This window comes from Solea senegalensis, linkage group LG5 (assembly GCF_019176455.1).
Source record: "Solea senegalensis isolate Sse05_10M linkage group LG5, IFAPA_SoseM_1, whole genome shotgun sequence".
Taxonomy (NCBI): Eukaryota; Metazoa; Chordata; class Actinopteri; order Pleuronectiformes; family Soleidae; genus Solea; species Solea senegalensis.
In genome coordinates this window covers 6,621,028-6,636,695 of record NC_058025.1, presented here as the reverse complement: position 1 = coordinate 6,636,695, position 15,668 = coordinate 6,621,028, and the positions used below count along the sequence as shown (strand labels likewise).

Genomic DNA, 15,668 nt, shown 5'->3' with positions numbered 1-15,668 from the left:
CTGACTCGATATGTTTGGAACAGCTCTTTCTCTCCACATGTTTTGAAGACCGTTGTCTGAATGTTGATCCCTTTAGCAGCAAAGCTTTTCCTTTTTTATGATGGTTAAAATTGTGAACCTAATCTCAAATTGAGCATGGTAGTAAAGAGAGCCTGACCTAAACCTGGATTATATTCTACCTCGACAGGATTGACAATAAAACCCTATCATGAGAGGCCGTGTATTACATGTACTTTGAACTTGAACTCAAAAGACTTGGCGATTGAAACTGAGTTGATCATATTGGAGCTGGGGTATGCCTGTGTGGCAATAAATCAATAATTGTACTATTTTACAATATAAGCAGCCCATGGCCAAGTGGAAGGGAATTGGGCTTATAACTGCAGGGTTCAAATCCCTGGAGCAGGTCAAGCTTTGGCGTTTCCCCCTGAGCAAGGTACCCAACCCCCACTGCTCCTGTGCTGGTTTTGTGTATGTTCACTACTGGTGCATATAAAGGATGTGTTAAATTTAGAGGTCAAATTCACAATCACTAATTGGAATTTTAGTAAAAACGAATTCTTATTATTTTTCTGCATTAGGCAAACAAAATGTGATATTTAACACACAATCCCTCAAATGTTTTAATTTAAATTTGTGAAGTCTTTTGCTGTTAAAGTTCCTGTGTGTGAGAATTAGTGACATCTGATGGTGGCAGGAGGACTCTCGCTTTCCTAACCGCATCAACCAGATACGGTGGCCTTCAGATGCCAGAAAGGATCAAACAGCTTCCACTCTCCACTTCTCCTTTCCTCCTCTTCTTTCATTGGTTAATGCATCAGCATGCTTCTACTCAAGAATCATTTAGTACCATATGTATAAGATGAAGTTATGATTCATTTATTAAAAGTGTATGTCTTGGAAATGGCATATCTATTCAAGTTAGTTAAGTCCCAAAGAAATGCCATTAAAACCTGTATTTAGTCATGTTTTCCCTGATTTGTGTTGTAAATTTGGTCCCAGTAGTTGGTGGGTCACTAAACATTTTGGGAAACAGTGAAGTAGTAGATGCATTTCTTTCTCCCTGGGGTGTGTAGTCTTCCTTTTTGGCTTGGATGTGTTTGACAGTGATTCAGTTAGGCACTTAAATCCCTGCACAATTTCTCACTTGCGAAAGACCACAGTACCAACTGTTCTGACATGTTAAGGGATGGCTCCATACCACTTTTCTCAACAGATACTGATACCCATATTATAACCATGGATATCTACTGATTACAAAATTGCTTCAATACAGTAACTTTTACGTAATCCTACCAAACGGTGAACAACACATTTGTGTCATTGTCGTTACCACTTTACCCTGTATAACAAATATTCTGCTTCTGTGTAGATTCTCATTCATCCAGGTCATCTTTATCTAAAACACATTGAAGACATTTAATCTCTCGTCCAAGCTCTCTCTCTCTTTTTTTGGGGTAAAACGTCTTCAAGAGAAACTCAATGTGTTTTGAATTCTGCTCCTATCTATGATTTTTGGATCGTCTCAGATTTTATGTTTTTCCTTTTTTCCGACACTCCATCCAGTCTTTTTGACTACTATCGGACTGATACCAATGGTGAATACCTTAAGTTTTTCTGTACTTTTTTTTTTCAGTCTTACAAAACAAAAAGTCCTTGCTGTAACACTGTTCAGCTCCAGGTTTGGGCTATATTTCTGTCTCTCTTGTAAAGTGGCTAAAAGTGAGCTAAAGGCAAAGAAGTGAGTGTGTGTGTGTGTGTGAGGACTTTTTTTTTGGTCAGTCTGCTGTGTGGAATATCACCTCAGGTTTGCTAGGTGTTTAAAATCCAGCACAGCTCACATGATCACTAGTCGAGCTTCTCCCTTCAAGCTGACTGTTGATTCTGACGGCACCAACAGCAAACCCTGCTGCTCCCGCAAAACAGACACAAAAGCTTACACCCTTTGCTCCTCTCCGTGTTGAGACAGGATGTTCTGCCGCGGGGCTCACAAGTACGAGAGCCAGCAGATAAAACGTGCAGGGATAATGAAGGCAGCAGTGGCCCAGGTCTGTGTGTTTATTTCTGGGGCTGAGGAGGGCGCACAGCCCCGCCGGCACACTGCTGCCGAAGCTGAGCCCCAGTGTACACGGCGGCAGCACAGTAGAGGATGCTCTGTTTGGAGGGATATTGATTTCCTCTGCGATCTGTGTGTATTTTTGGGAGGCCTGTGTGCCAGGATGGCCTCTGCCCCGTGACTCACTGATGGAGACTGCTGCTTGAGCACCGGCCTCGGGCTCTGCAGGGTCTCTAAGGAATACCCCCCCCTCCCCTCGCTCTCTCTGTGGGAAGGGGCAGAGGGTAGAGGGCACCAGCATGCTTAAGCAAATCTGCCGTTGTTGCTCTCCCTTTTCGCTGAATGCTCTCACCTTAGAAGCAGCGGCACAGCTCATGTTGGGGAGAGGGAGGGGGGGATGGTGTGAATATGTAAAACAAAAGAAAATGTGAATTCCCGTGTACTTATTTGTTATTGGTTCTCTATTTTCCCTCAAACCACTATCAACCATTTTGTACTTGGAAATGTGCCCGTGTGAAACGGCGAGCACGGCTGTATTTTTCTCATAGATGGTCAGGGCATTTTTACAAAGCCCAGCTGCGATCTTGCTTCCTTGTTGTTGTGTGATTGACTGTCCTTCCAATAGTGAGTGAACATATGATTAGTGGAGCTGCTCACTGTTCTCATGCAGCTGTCACTTCGCATCTCGCCGCCGTAGGTTCTCCGTCGTCGCTCTCGGCGTTTGCTCGTCACTCGACTCGTTTGCCAGCTCACCTTAGCGTTTGTGTGTTCTGCTCAAGCATCTCGAAGTCATTTTAAATCTGCAATGTAAATGACGCTGGAAACTTTATTAATTGTGCACCAACTTCTGTCAGTGAGACTCTGTGCCGGGGCTGGAGGCCTCGAGATGAGATGTTCATTTACTTCCATTTAACCCCCCTCTTCCCCTCTTTCGCTCCCCTGTCAGTTCTGGCAACCAGAAGGAGAATACAGGAAAATATAAACTGTTATTGTAAAAAATGTTTGTTTGCAAAGAACTTTTCATCTTATAAGGCAGCCCGCCCTCCACAGGATTTGAAATCAGTTGGGCTTTGCTTTCATGTCCGTCCCCTGACAGTTCCATCCTTTTGTATCTCAGGCTCAATGAATATTCAGGGATTTCTCCTCGGGGCTTGTGTACAATAAAAGAATCAACGTCATGAAAGTTTCTTTGCAAGACACCCTCTTTATTTTGAAATAAACACAAATGTTAATGTTTGTGCAGTGGCATTGCTTTGCAGCTAATGAGCGAGACACGCACAAGCTATTTTGTTTCCAGTTAAATTTTGATGTAACTCAATTTGACAGTGAATATTGATGAAGTCACTTCCTCAATGTAGAAATGCTTATTGCTTATGTTAATATTTGTTCTCTTTATTACAGGTTAACCAGATCCAGAAGACTGTCATTGACCCTCTGAAAAAGTAAGTGTCCATCTTATTTCCTTTACTTTGTTCTTTACCTCGAGTGTTTATGAGCAGTGAGGCTGAGGATGGAATTTTTCTGGATATGCAGGTAATGGCTCAAGGTAGATGTGATTAGATTTTGGTGATGATTTATCTACAAATGTAGGTCTTTTTCCTAGCAGTTGTTTCCCTTTGCACGAACGTTCCCCTCAGTCTCAGTGCAGCGAGGGAAACTGAGCGGCCTTGGCAGAGGTTTGCACTTGAGTGCTTTCTCCACTTCTGTATTTTAGAGTTTGGCTTTAAATGATCTCCAGATGATACCAGACCAAGGTCACATAGTGGTTGTCAATAGGTTTTACGTGTTTGGTCGAGCAGAACGGTTTCATTTTTCCACATTGGACCATATAGTGCATTAAATACACCATATGTAGTATTGTACACGAGATTTAGTTCACTTTTGTGGCTTCATTTTCTTGTGTGTGACACCTTTGGGACAGTTTAAGTCTCTCCTCTCCACTAGTTGGTTGGAAATAATGACTGGTGACAAACTTTTGAACTCCAAGTTAAAAATATCCAGCCTTAGAAGCTCATTAGACTGTTTTAAGTGATTACCAAGTGATCAGTTGTCTGTATATCCCAGATGATAATGTGTAATATATACGTTTGAGCATAAGATCTGAAGTCTATGAAAAAAAAAAGTAACATTTTGGATAAATGTAAACACATTAATCTAAATCAAATTGCAATGTCTATCTTTGCAGTTATCTAACAAATTCTCTTCTCATTTCTATGCCCACAAAGTTCTTGTACGAGGCTGTGATTTAAGTAAGATGTGCTCGGCCTCCATATTGGGAGAAAATGACAAAATAAAGACCTTTTATGCTGAGTTCAAGGAACAATTCACCTTTTTATCACAGTTCAGGTAGTTTTTACGACATGTAGATAGCTTATGTGGTATGCATATTGCACATGTTGATGACGGTCACGATACATTCTCGATATATTGTGCAGCCCCAGTGGAAAGTATGTTGCATGAGCACGGAGAGGCCGGCAGTGTAGTAATACAGATGTGTAAAGATGATGATGCAGGTAGTGGTGGTGTGTCTGGAAGAAAGTTTATTTTGTTCTCATTCCTAATACTCGCCCCCATCTGAACAGGCAGTGAGCGTTATTCCATTCCTTAAGCCTCAGTTTTTATTCTAACACACACACACACACACACACACACACAGCAGAGGTACTAAAGGGAGTGGTTGGACTATCCCACCCGTCTTCCGGATAACTTGTTAAGGATTTGCTTCCTCCACTTGGCTCCTCCCAGGAGAGTGAACATATGCTTTGTGATTGAGCACATGCATATGTTTCTATTGTGTGCGCTTATGGACTTTCCGCTCCATAAACTTATCACTTAACCAATAGGAAGAGATTCCTCTGTAAAACATGAAAAGTTTGGGTCAGTGTCTGCTTGTGTCTGCGTGTATGTGTGTGTCAAACTCTGTCTTCCTCATGTGCACTGGTGGCGGAGCAATGACAGGATGGAATGGTTCTAATTTCCTCTTCCTGGTGGGCGGCAGGCGGACGTGTGGGCAGGCTCAGAATATGGCAGAGGGCCCAGCTTCCTGGGCCCAGAGGACTGGTTTAGAAGGAAAACTGTCTCAGGACAGTGCACACTCTCACACAAACATACAGATACACAAACACCAACCCAGAATTTGGAAGGGGCACGGTCTCACGGGGGACATGGTATTTTAGACCGCAAAGTTAGGCATTTACGTGATTCTGAAACAGCACAGGAAGTTAGTTCATAAACATGTTTTAAAGCCAAGCAAAACTGACCACATCATTAACTTTTTCCCCCCTCTTTAACAACACGGCACTATTAGTTATTAGTTTATCAATGTGTCTTCTATCGAAAACAGCAACACAAAAGCCACTACACTTAAAAGCCTCCATTAAGATTCCATTAGTCCTTCACTAATGAATATTTCTTTATTTATTTTGTCCTCAAAATACTTTGTGATCTTGTGTCATTGTAAAGAAAATTAGAGAAAGAATACTAATGTTAATGGATGCCCTTGAATGGGTTTGTGTGTTTGGCATGTGATTGCTATTTAATATTTGTGGCGTCCATCGCTAATACTTAGTGTGGTAAAATGTACAGTAACCAGACAAAAAAAGAGGCAGCCCCTCCACCCCCTCATTCCCCCCACCCCCTTTTCTTTCTCTCTCAGGCCCAGACATGAATTTCATCCACTCAGTGGGGGTCGGTGAATGATATCACTGTGTTTATGTGTGGGGAGGGGAGCGCGTGGGCATTGAGGAATTTGTGTTATCTGGGCCTCCTAACCTAACCCTTTCTGCTACGTTGCTCTTTTGGGTGAGACAGAAGTCAAGCCTGTTTTGAGACCTCTGCCCTGGAAAAAAAAACACCTTCACCCTCTCAGTCAGAGGAAGTCCTGGCCTCTGGCGCAGGGTTTGAGGCCTGGAGGGAGCAGTGAATACATTTTGTTGTTAAATTTTGGAATTTAAGTGTTTTGGGTTTTTTTTTTGCCCCAGATGTAAAGATGTGAAGTTATCAATCCTTTCCCCCCCCCCCATCTGGTATATCATGTATCCAAAGTGCGTACGTTTTCGGAGTTGTCGTCAACAAAAGCACAAGACAAGTTGCAGCAGATCAAACTCCCACTGGCTCCTGCTGAGACAAAGGTGGTTCTGCTGCCATGTACGTCACACAAACTTTCCCCATTGTCCACTGTACTCTACCTGTTTACACAACAATTGATTTCAAATTCACCAAAAAAAAATGCCACATAAAACTGTAAATTGTAGTGCGTAACCTTTCAGTAAAAACAAGTACATACATATTTGCACGATGAATGCTTGTTTGGTCCATAATATGTCGGTAAAAAAATCTGTGACGATGTTCTCAAAAGTCTTATTTTGTCCACAAACCAAAATTGTTCAGTTTTTACCGATTTCTTTGTTAGCAAAGAAACCAGAAAATATTCCCATTTAAGACACTGAAAACTACTGAAAAACTTGTTTTAATTATTCAAAAAACACTCAAAACCATTCATCCATTATCAAAATAGTTGCCGATTAATTTAGTAATCAATCACCACAGATCACCATTTCCACAGTGCACACAGGAAGTGTTTTTTTTCATGTCAAGACAGATGGAGGAAGCAAAAACATTGCCCTAGTAAAGCATGTTTTTAGTTTGGTGTGTGACTCAAAACACAATGAATCGACCGCTGAAAGTTACACAAGTGAATTATTTGACGAGTTAAATGCTTCTTGCTCTCATCAGCCACTGCTTTGCACTCAGGTCTGATCATGATGCTTGACGGAGCCTGTTTCCAGATGAAGGAAGCAGCATACAAATACTTTTGCATTGTTTTTGTTCAAAATGACCAAAAAAAAGAAGCAGAATAATGGCAAAAAGCAAAAAAAAAATCACCAAAAGTTGCATCTGGAGATTTTAAAGTAATATTGTCTGACAATCTAAAGCAGGGGTTCAAATGACCTGGGGGCCACTGAGCATCTAGTCTGTTCAGGAGGGAGTCGGACAAATGGAAAAAAAGGTCAACTGTGAAGTAGTTGTGGGTGACATGAGCAATATTTGTGATAATAAAAGTGTTTTTGTTAGTATTGAACAATATATAATTCAATATTTTTAATGCAAAATGGTTATTTTAATAAAAAACATGGAAATAAGTTGATATTGATAGGGGAGCCACTAGTTTGAGACTTTGATGTAAATTCTTCATTTGAGGGTGACATGATGGAGGTAGTTATTTTCTCATAAACAATCCAATTTCCCCATATTTTTAGTGGCATGCTGAATGTTTTGCAGTGGTGGGTTAATGTGTTGGTGATAGCAGGGGAGAAAAGAACAGCCTCCCTAGACTGAGGGTGTCTGCAGTCTGGCCCAGACTTGGACTTGGCTGAAGGGTCAGACTGGCCTGTCTGTGGATTGGCAGCTGCTCATAAACACACTCTCTGGTCCAGACGCTATTTCCATGCAGCTTGTTCACCACACCCTGACCTGTCACAGGGACAGTTGTGTGCCCTTGGCCCCTGTGTAGCCCTCAACCAGAGCAAGACTGACCTCAATTGCAGGCATGACTGGTCAGGACATCGCATAAAACGTTGAGTATCTGGACAGTGTCAGACCAGAATTCATTAAACCACAACTATATTCTGTTGTGTATACTCGTGTGGGAGTTGTTGACACAGCTGAGTCACTGTAACATCTTAATGTAACAGAGAGACATCAGCATCCAGTGTGGAAACTACAGGAATGAGTTAACAAACAACTGTCATTGTGTCTCATAGTGTGTTGACCCACTTTCGAGCCGTACGGGCATCGTATCTCATGAGGAAAATTGCATCATGTTAGGCAAGTGAAGTATGCAGGTGAGAGTAATTGTCGATTTTGAACTCTTGAAGTTGCCATTGTCATCGTCCAGTAAGCCTGTGTTTAAGAGCAGTCATGTCTCAGGGGCGGTTGCGTAATCCCTTGGCACTTCAAGTATGTGTACACTGGAGCAGATAGTAGACTTGAGGATCGGCATCCACCCCTGCCATGAACTGGGCCAAAGTGGTATTTTATAAATAGTGGTAGAGCGTGGGCCGCTGGGCTGGGCTGGGCTGAGCTCTGTGATGTCACTCAAAATGCTACAAGACCACTCCTTACTCGACTTCCTGTCGGAAACAATCCCCGCTTGTCTCAGACTGCGCCTCAGTTTCATGTCACATTCAACTCCCTGCTCCTGCTCTCTAGTATAATCCACAGTAAGACAATTTCACAGTCAGGTTCTCAGTGGTTTCCTCATCTGCTGCAAAGAGCAGGGCCATGGTGTTGGCATGGAGAGCAACGTAAACCAAGAAACCCACACATTTTTTATGGCTAATAGCGCTATAGGCTGAGACACGCATAATAAACTATCGTAGTAGTGTGTGTGTGTGCCTCCACACTTGATAAAATGCTTTAAATGAGTCATTCAAAAAAAGCTGCATCTCTCTTCTCATTACAACAGGTTTTTTATGACTCTGACTCCTCGTGTGTAGCAGAAACCTGTGTGAATCATTCTGTGGCCTGCTTTTGAAAAACACTGTCACTAGTTTGTGTTTGTGTACATGTGGGAAAGGACAAAAATGAATGTGCGGTCTTGCTTTGTCTACTATGCTGATAACGTGCTAATTGCTGTTGAGATTGCTGTCTGCTGTTTCACTTTCCCTTGACAGTCGCTGGTATTATTTATTACCTCTAAATGTCTGTTTTGTTTGTTTGTGAGCAGCCTTGTCTAAAAAGAATTTACCAGGATGAGCATCTACCGATATCAATCTGATACACTCGCTTTTATCAAATCAAATCCAGTTTTATTTTGTATAGCGCCAAATAACATTAACTCCAGCCACTTTACATAGTAACACAGAGACCTTACAATTAGGGCTTGGCAATATATGGATATTGTATCAATATATATAGTTATATATATATTCATTAGACAAGATATCATCTTAGATTTTATCGATTTTGTCATATTGTGGTGAGGTATCTGTGATGACTTTTTCCTGGTTTTAAATGCTGCATAAATAAGTAAAACACTAAATATTATAACCATATTTGGCAATTTCCCCTTAATATCCTTCATCTTTTTTAAAAATCCAAAGAAATGGACCAGGTATTATCTGAAATGAAAGGTAATAAGTGTCATTACAGTGTTTTTGTGACAACAGCACAAACAGCTTAAAAGAAATGTTTTCATGAGCCCAGAGAAACGACCTGTGTACAGCTTTGTATCCTATATTTCTCGACAAAGGGATATGGCCTAAAAATATTGAGATATTACTTATACGTCATATTGCCCAGCCTTACAGAAATATTGGTTTGATTTATATAGTAGTTCACATAGTGAGCAAGCACAATGCATCAGTGGATAGAAAGTAAGAAATCTCTGACAGAACCTGACTCGCCCGGTTGTGGTGAAAGGAAAAATGGGAGATGATGGGGGAGAGAAAAGGAAAGTCAGCATAGTTCTGAATCAGTCATGATATTTTTATAGTATTAATAGTCATAAGCAGTAGCATGAATGGTTGCAAAAAAAAATTATACCAATATTGATTTTAGCATAATAATAGCGTTCATGTGTGTATATAATCAAGTGATTTTAAACAGTGTCTGACTGAAGTTGAGTATTCTGGCTCATTCCTAGTTCACATCATATTTCAAAAAGTAAAGGATGGATTTTGATGGAGTTTTCTGGGGATTGTAGATTATAGTGTACGTAGAAATGTTAATAAATCCAGATACAGGTTTCTTTTAAAACCATTTTTAACCTTGTGAGACCAGGGGAAATGTTCTGACACTGTGGGAAACCTTCTCTGAGGTTCCCTCTCTCTGAGTCATTTTGCTAGTTGTATATGTGTTGTCTTTTAAAAATCAACGTCACTAATTTAAAGAAATAATGTTTGCTGTTAACTGCACACGATGTAATAATGCAGTGTACATCTGAGTATACTTTAATCTTTTAGTATTGTCGTTATCACTCATCCAAGTGTGTTAATTTAAATTAAAAAAAAGGTATTAAACATTGCTAGGTTGAATATTTACTGTATTACAGAATCCTTGCTTCCCATTAAACGCAGCATCAAAACCAATGCAACAAGTCCCAGGATGAAGCTCAGACTCCTGTTGCTAAGTTACAGATGAGGGTTTTTCCTATTTTTAGTGCTGAAGACTTGGATTCTCGACGCAAGAATATATTTTCATTTGGAATATGATAATTGTCACAAAATGAATTGTTTCATGCCATTTTGAACTACAATAATTAGATAATAGATTAGAGGAAGTTTAATGCAGAGCTGTCCTCTGGGGTTTGAGAGCACCTCTACAGTGAAATGTGGAAGAGAAGGATTTTATTAATTCATAATGACTTCTATTAAGATGGAATGCAGTGCAGAAAGCATGTCTACGACATTCATAGGAGAGCTACTTTAATGATTTCAGCTATTTTAATTTCTTGGATATTCTTTTTCTTTCATTCTCCCAAACATTTGAGCACTCATGGAACAATTATTTGTTTTCAAATCAAAATGTTTGCAACGAGGAACTAACAAAGGCTTTTCTTTATAATTATATTCTTATTTAAATTTGTGTATATGTATTTATTTATTTAACTTAGTCAGAGCTTTTGTAATAGTTGTTTCAGTTTTGATTTATTGCCAATTAAGACATTAATTTCAATTTCTTTTTTTGCATGTGTAGTTCATATTTTGATGGTATCACATACATATTTTTAAACCTAGATACTTAGAACTGATACAAACATTTCATTTCTTCCTTACTCCATATCTCTTCTTAACCAAAATCCATCCCCTAGGAAGGACTGGTTTGGCCATTGTGGAAGTTTAATGTATAATTTAATGTCAATCGAATTATTTTTTATGGCTGCATTATTCTGTGTCTGATTTTGTATTATACGACTGTCAGAATGTTGGTGCAAGACAATTTTCTGTGCAAACGGCCATTTAAGTATTATCTTATCTTCTAGTCTAGGAGTTATGGTAAGGAGAAGTACACATCTCAAATTCTGTCGGCGATGACAGGAATGGTAACAGAGAGGGTTAGACAGTAAATATTGTCAGATAAGTTATCACCTATTTGGCAATAAAATGTCCAGATTCTGATTTTGCCTTTGAAAAGAAGCTGGATATATAAAAAAATCTATATATTGCAAATGGGATTGCATTTGCCATAACCTGTCAGTTTAAAGCAATTAGATCATTCAGTCTTACTCTGTCGCGAGTGTCTGGGCAATTTGTGCGTGCATGAATACGTGTGTGTGCATATGTTGCTTGTGTCGAAGCAGAGACATTAAAGGATGTGTGCACCTGTCTTGCAGGTACGGCGGAGTCTTCCCCAGCCTCAACATGGCAGTGAAACGTCGTGAACAAGCTCTGCAGGATTATAAACGGCTGCAGGCTAAGGTGGAGAAGTATGAAGAGAAAGAAAAAACCGGGCCTGCCATGGTCAAACTACACCAGGTACTATGGTTTTTTTTTTTTTACAAAAGCTTGCATGGCTGCACGTGTTTGGTCCACTCGAAAGCTCCCTCTATCTGCAGAGGAGCAAAGTTCACTTGCTCTTACATGTTTGCACGGATTGTGAATTGAGCCGAATAAGTGGGAAAAAAAAGACAAATGCTGACTGGATATGAACAAAAATAGTTGAGCACATGCATACTGTACATGTGCGCTCCGTCACCCACGCAAGCTACCAGGCTCTCAAGTAGTGCCTTTTCAAAAAGGCAGTGCTGCACATCTACAGGCACGTAATTGAGAATTGTAAACACACATACGCACACACACCATGAGGCCACTACAGAAGCGCACACATTCACAGATAGCGCAGCAGTGTTGCCTATTCTATTGCCTCTAACACATCCTCACATGGCGAGCCACCCACACACATTGAGGAAAGCACTGTCAGGGGAACAAAGCCTTGAAGAGGCCCCTGCATCTCTGCCCTTTGAATCCCTGCGCACTTAAAGAAATGATCCTAACTCAACACGTGAATGTCATTTAAAGTGGTTGGAAAAACTGAGTTGAAAACACAAACAAATAAATATCTTTTATGCAGGAGATAAACAATATGTTGTAGCTTCAGTACAGCAACCCCTTCCCTTTAATAAAAAATATTCACCCTCTCACATATTCATTGTGTATTCCATAACTCCATGCCTACAGTAGACTACCCACTAATACATTCACACACACATCAGTGGTGCTGGAGTCCACTCACAGCCAAGTCTGCCCACATCACCCACTCCTCCTCACTGTGGTCGTGATTGTAGCCTTTTTTCTTTTTTTTTTGCACTGCTTTTCCGTGGGAATTAGGCAAATACATTTCTAAACAATAAGAAAAGGACACTTGTGATGACTCTGGTGTTGAAGTTGTTTCTCGATGTTGTCTGTAAACCCCACTGCACCTCAGTGTGTAGTGTAAATGATAGAGGTGGACTGACGAGGGTGGGGGGGGGGGATTTTCTGTAGCTGATGCCAGACTTTAGAAATCAGTGCAGCCAATTTTTTCTGGCCAATATGTTTGGCTGGTTTTCATCTGAAAAAGAAAAAAAATAACAGTCACAGTTAAATAACAAATGATAGACAAAATTGTTAAACTCAAATAAACATCACACTGCCATCCACTCCATAATGTAAAAGATTATGTAAAACTAAACATTAAACAGGTCATTAAAAATAATAAGCTTTGACGAATAAAGAGATTAAGTTTAAGTGCTCGTTACAGCATTTATAAAATAAGTAAAATTATATGGGAAACTTGTATGCAGTTTTAAAATAATGCATTTCTCAGAGGAGAAATCAGCTTCTACAGGTTAAAGTGTCAAGTACCAAGTGTAACCTATACTAACATGGGAAGAACAGCATGACCCTGACTCTGGAGCGGAACCATAATTAATGTTTTTCTGGTAAAAACCTGTGTTTGTGCAACTATTTCATGTCAACAAATATCTGCGGTGAAAAAAAAGGTCTAATATTACACCAGGTTTATTCTAGAACATTGCATACACATGTTGTTACGAGTTAAACTCATTGACAGTTTGTTAATTTATGTATGTCCAAGTCTCAGTCACACTATTCCCATCCAAATGTCAAAGGTCATAGGATTTGACAGATATAAAAACAACAACAATACTGTACATAAATTACCAGCTGACATTGATTTAAAAAGAAAATGAGAAAAAATCTTAAAAGGGCGTAAATTCTAAACATGTACCAAAAATAGGGATGAGCCGACACGATACAGGTCTGGATATCGGAAGGATAAACTGTAAAATCTCATACGACATCACATCCTTCACTCACCCAAAATGTAAATAAAAATCAGCAACTGCATTTTAGCTGAGTTATGTTGTGGGCTGTTTTTTTTCTGTCTTTGTGAACATTTGTGACACAGTTGGAGAATTATGTCTTTAACAGCGTCATAGTTTTAAAAGGTCTAACACGACTGTGTCAGACTCATATCTGTATTTAGATACTCCAAAAACACCAGAACAATTTTGTGCCACCCTCAACTCAGAATCCACTTCTGAAACCTTTCTTGGTCAGTTTATGGTGTTTTCTGTCGTACTCTGATCGGTTACAGCCGCTCATCTTTGCTAGCACAATGTTGCTGTTTTGTATCCACCTCCTTTGCATCAGTTTTGACATAAAACAAATCGCTTCCTGTGAAGTCCGGGAATGTTGCCAGACGACACGACATTCTGAAGGCTGTTAATCATCACAATTTCACAATATCTATTTAAAAGATTCACACACCACAGCTTTCGTTGGTCTATGTCATGTAAATTATCATGTGAAATACAGTAAGTGGTGGCTGTCAGAGCTGGTAGTGACCACTGTGGTGTCCTGTTCTGTTCTTTATCTCAGGCCAGAGAGGAGCTCCGACCTGTGAGGGAAGACTTTGAAGCCAAAAACAAGCAGCTGCTGGACGAGATGCCCAAGTTCTACCACAGCCGCATTGATTACTTCCAGCCCAGCTTTGAAGCTCTCATACGCGCACAGGTTAGTGAATCTCTCAGGTTAGTTACACATGCACATGCTCGCCCTAAAGCATGCTCTCAGAACCTGTGGAATAGCGTGTCTGTTAGATCTAAGGAGTGTAATCCTGGCAGTCTGTCTCCGTCCATGCCGTCCTAATGTGATTAACCCCCCCAATGACAGCCCACACTACTGTGTTTAGTTGAGGACGGCCTCATCTGTGTGGCTCCACTGCAGCCCTGCATGTCTTCCTCTAACCTGAAGCTTCTCTTAAAGCAGCTGGGTGTCTCACGTTAGCGCCACCGTGTCCCCCACCCTCCCTGTCTGGACATGTCATTTCCTCTTTGGGACAGCCACTGGAATACTCCTAATTAGCAAACAAGATTAGCCCAGACCCTAATGGCAATTATGGATTTCTGTGAAGTACTTTGAACTTAAATTTGCAAAACAAGCCCTCGATTATAACCAACAGAAAATGTGACCTCAGACCTTTGTTTGTTTTTGAGGTCACGTTGCGTTTGTACCTTGAACGAGTTCACAGTTACTCGCGCTGACTGTTTCCATTCCATCTCCATGGTCTTTATTTATTTATTTAGTCAGTCGGATGAATGCACATTCACACATTACACGTTTGTGGGCGGCTGTGGCTCACGAGCTATTGTAGGTCATCCATTAATCACAGGGTCAACGGTTTGATCCCTGGCTCCTACAGTCTTCATGTCGAAGGGCAAAAATACTGAACCCCAAATTGACCTGATGATATATACTGTGTGTGCGTGCGTGCGTGCGTGCGTGTGTTATAGAACCATCTTATGTACGTCTACAACACAATGTGTATGAATATAATTTGTGGAAGTGTCATTTGTACGTATATTAAAGCAACACGTTCTCATGATTGCATCATGACAAGTCCATGTGACAATATTTATTGCAGTATTTTGATCGTTAAAGCTGGTGAAGTTGCTTAAGACACTGTGTAACCTCAGCTATTAATAGAGTTTGGCTGTGACAGGATTCTTATTCTTCGGCTCCAGCATGTTTACTAACCCCCCTGACTCTTTGCTTGTCCTCTACAGAAAATGGCTGTAGATTTTAGTCTATATATTCACTGGTACATCTTGTGCTTCCTTTAGAGCAGGAGTGTCAAACTCAATCACAGAGGGGGCTGAAATTAAAAAAACTGTGTCCGAGTCGAGGGCTGGATGAGGTCAAATAATATGCAATTCTGAACAAACCAGAGAAATGAATCAGAGGTCAAATTAGAAGTTACGGGTATGTCATTTAGGATATATTGTGTGAACTTTTCCCATAAAATAATATGAATTGATGTACCAGGGGCTAAATATCAACATATTTTGGAGTATGGTGAATGCAGAAGAGCAGTAAATATTACGTGGCAAATAATTTATGAATGATTTTCCATTGAATTCAGCAGTACGGTAATGCAATTTCCGATCTGTCTGATCTGATTTCTTCCGCTGTACTTCAGGCCTGTAGTCACATGTATAATTTTGCTGTAATCATTTTTATTCAACGTATAAAGCTAAAAGAGGTGGAGGAAAAATCCAAATGAGGGTCCGAGCCCTCTTATAATACCCCCCCCCTGTGTTTTCAAAGTC

The 15,668-nt window shown here is 40.4% G+C and overlaps 1 protein-coding gene across 1 annotated transcript in view; it reads left to right on the top strand.

Moving 5' to 3' along the window:
- bin3 (bridging integrator 3) overlaps positions 1–15,668 on the top strand; it is a 42,397-nt gene that overhangs the window by 23,076 nt on the left and 3,653 nt on the right. The window contains exons 6-8 of the mRNA XM_044025781.1: positions 3,458–3,498; positions 11,391–11,532; positions 13,939–14,073. Coding sequence (XP_043881716.1) covers positions 3,458–3,498; positions 11,391–11,532; positions 13,939–14,073 — 318 coding nt within the window. The remainder of the gene's footprint in view (positions 1–3,457; positions 3,499–11,390; positions 11,533–13,938; positions 14,074–15,668) is intronic.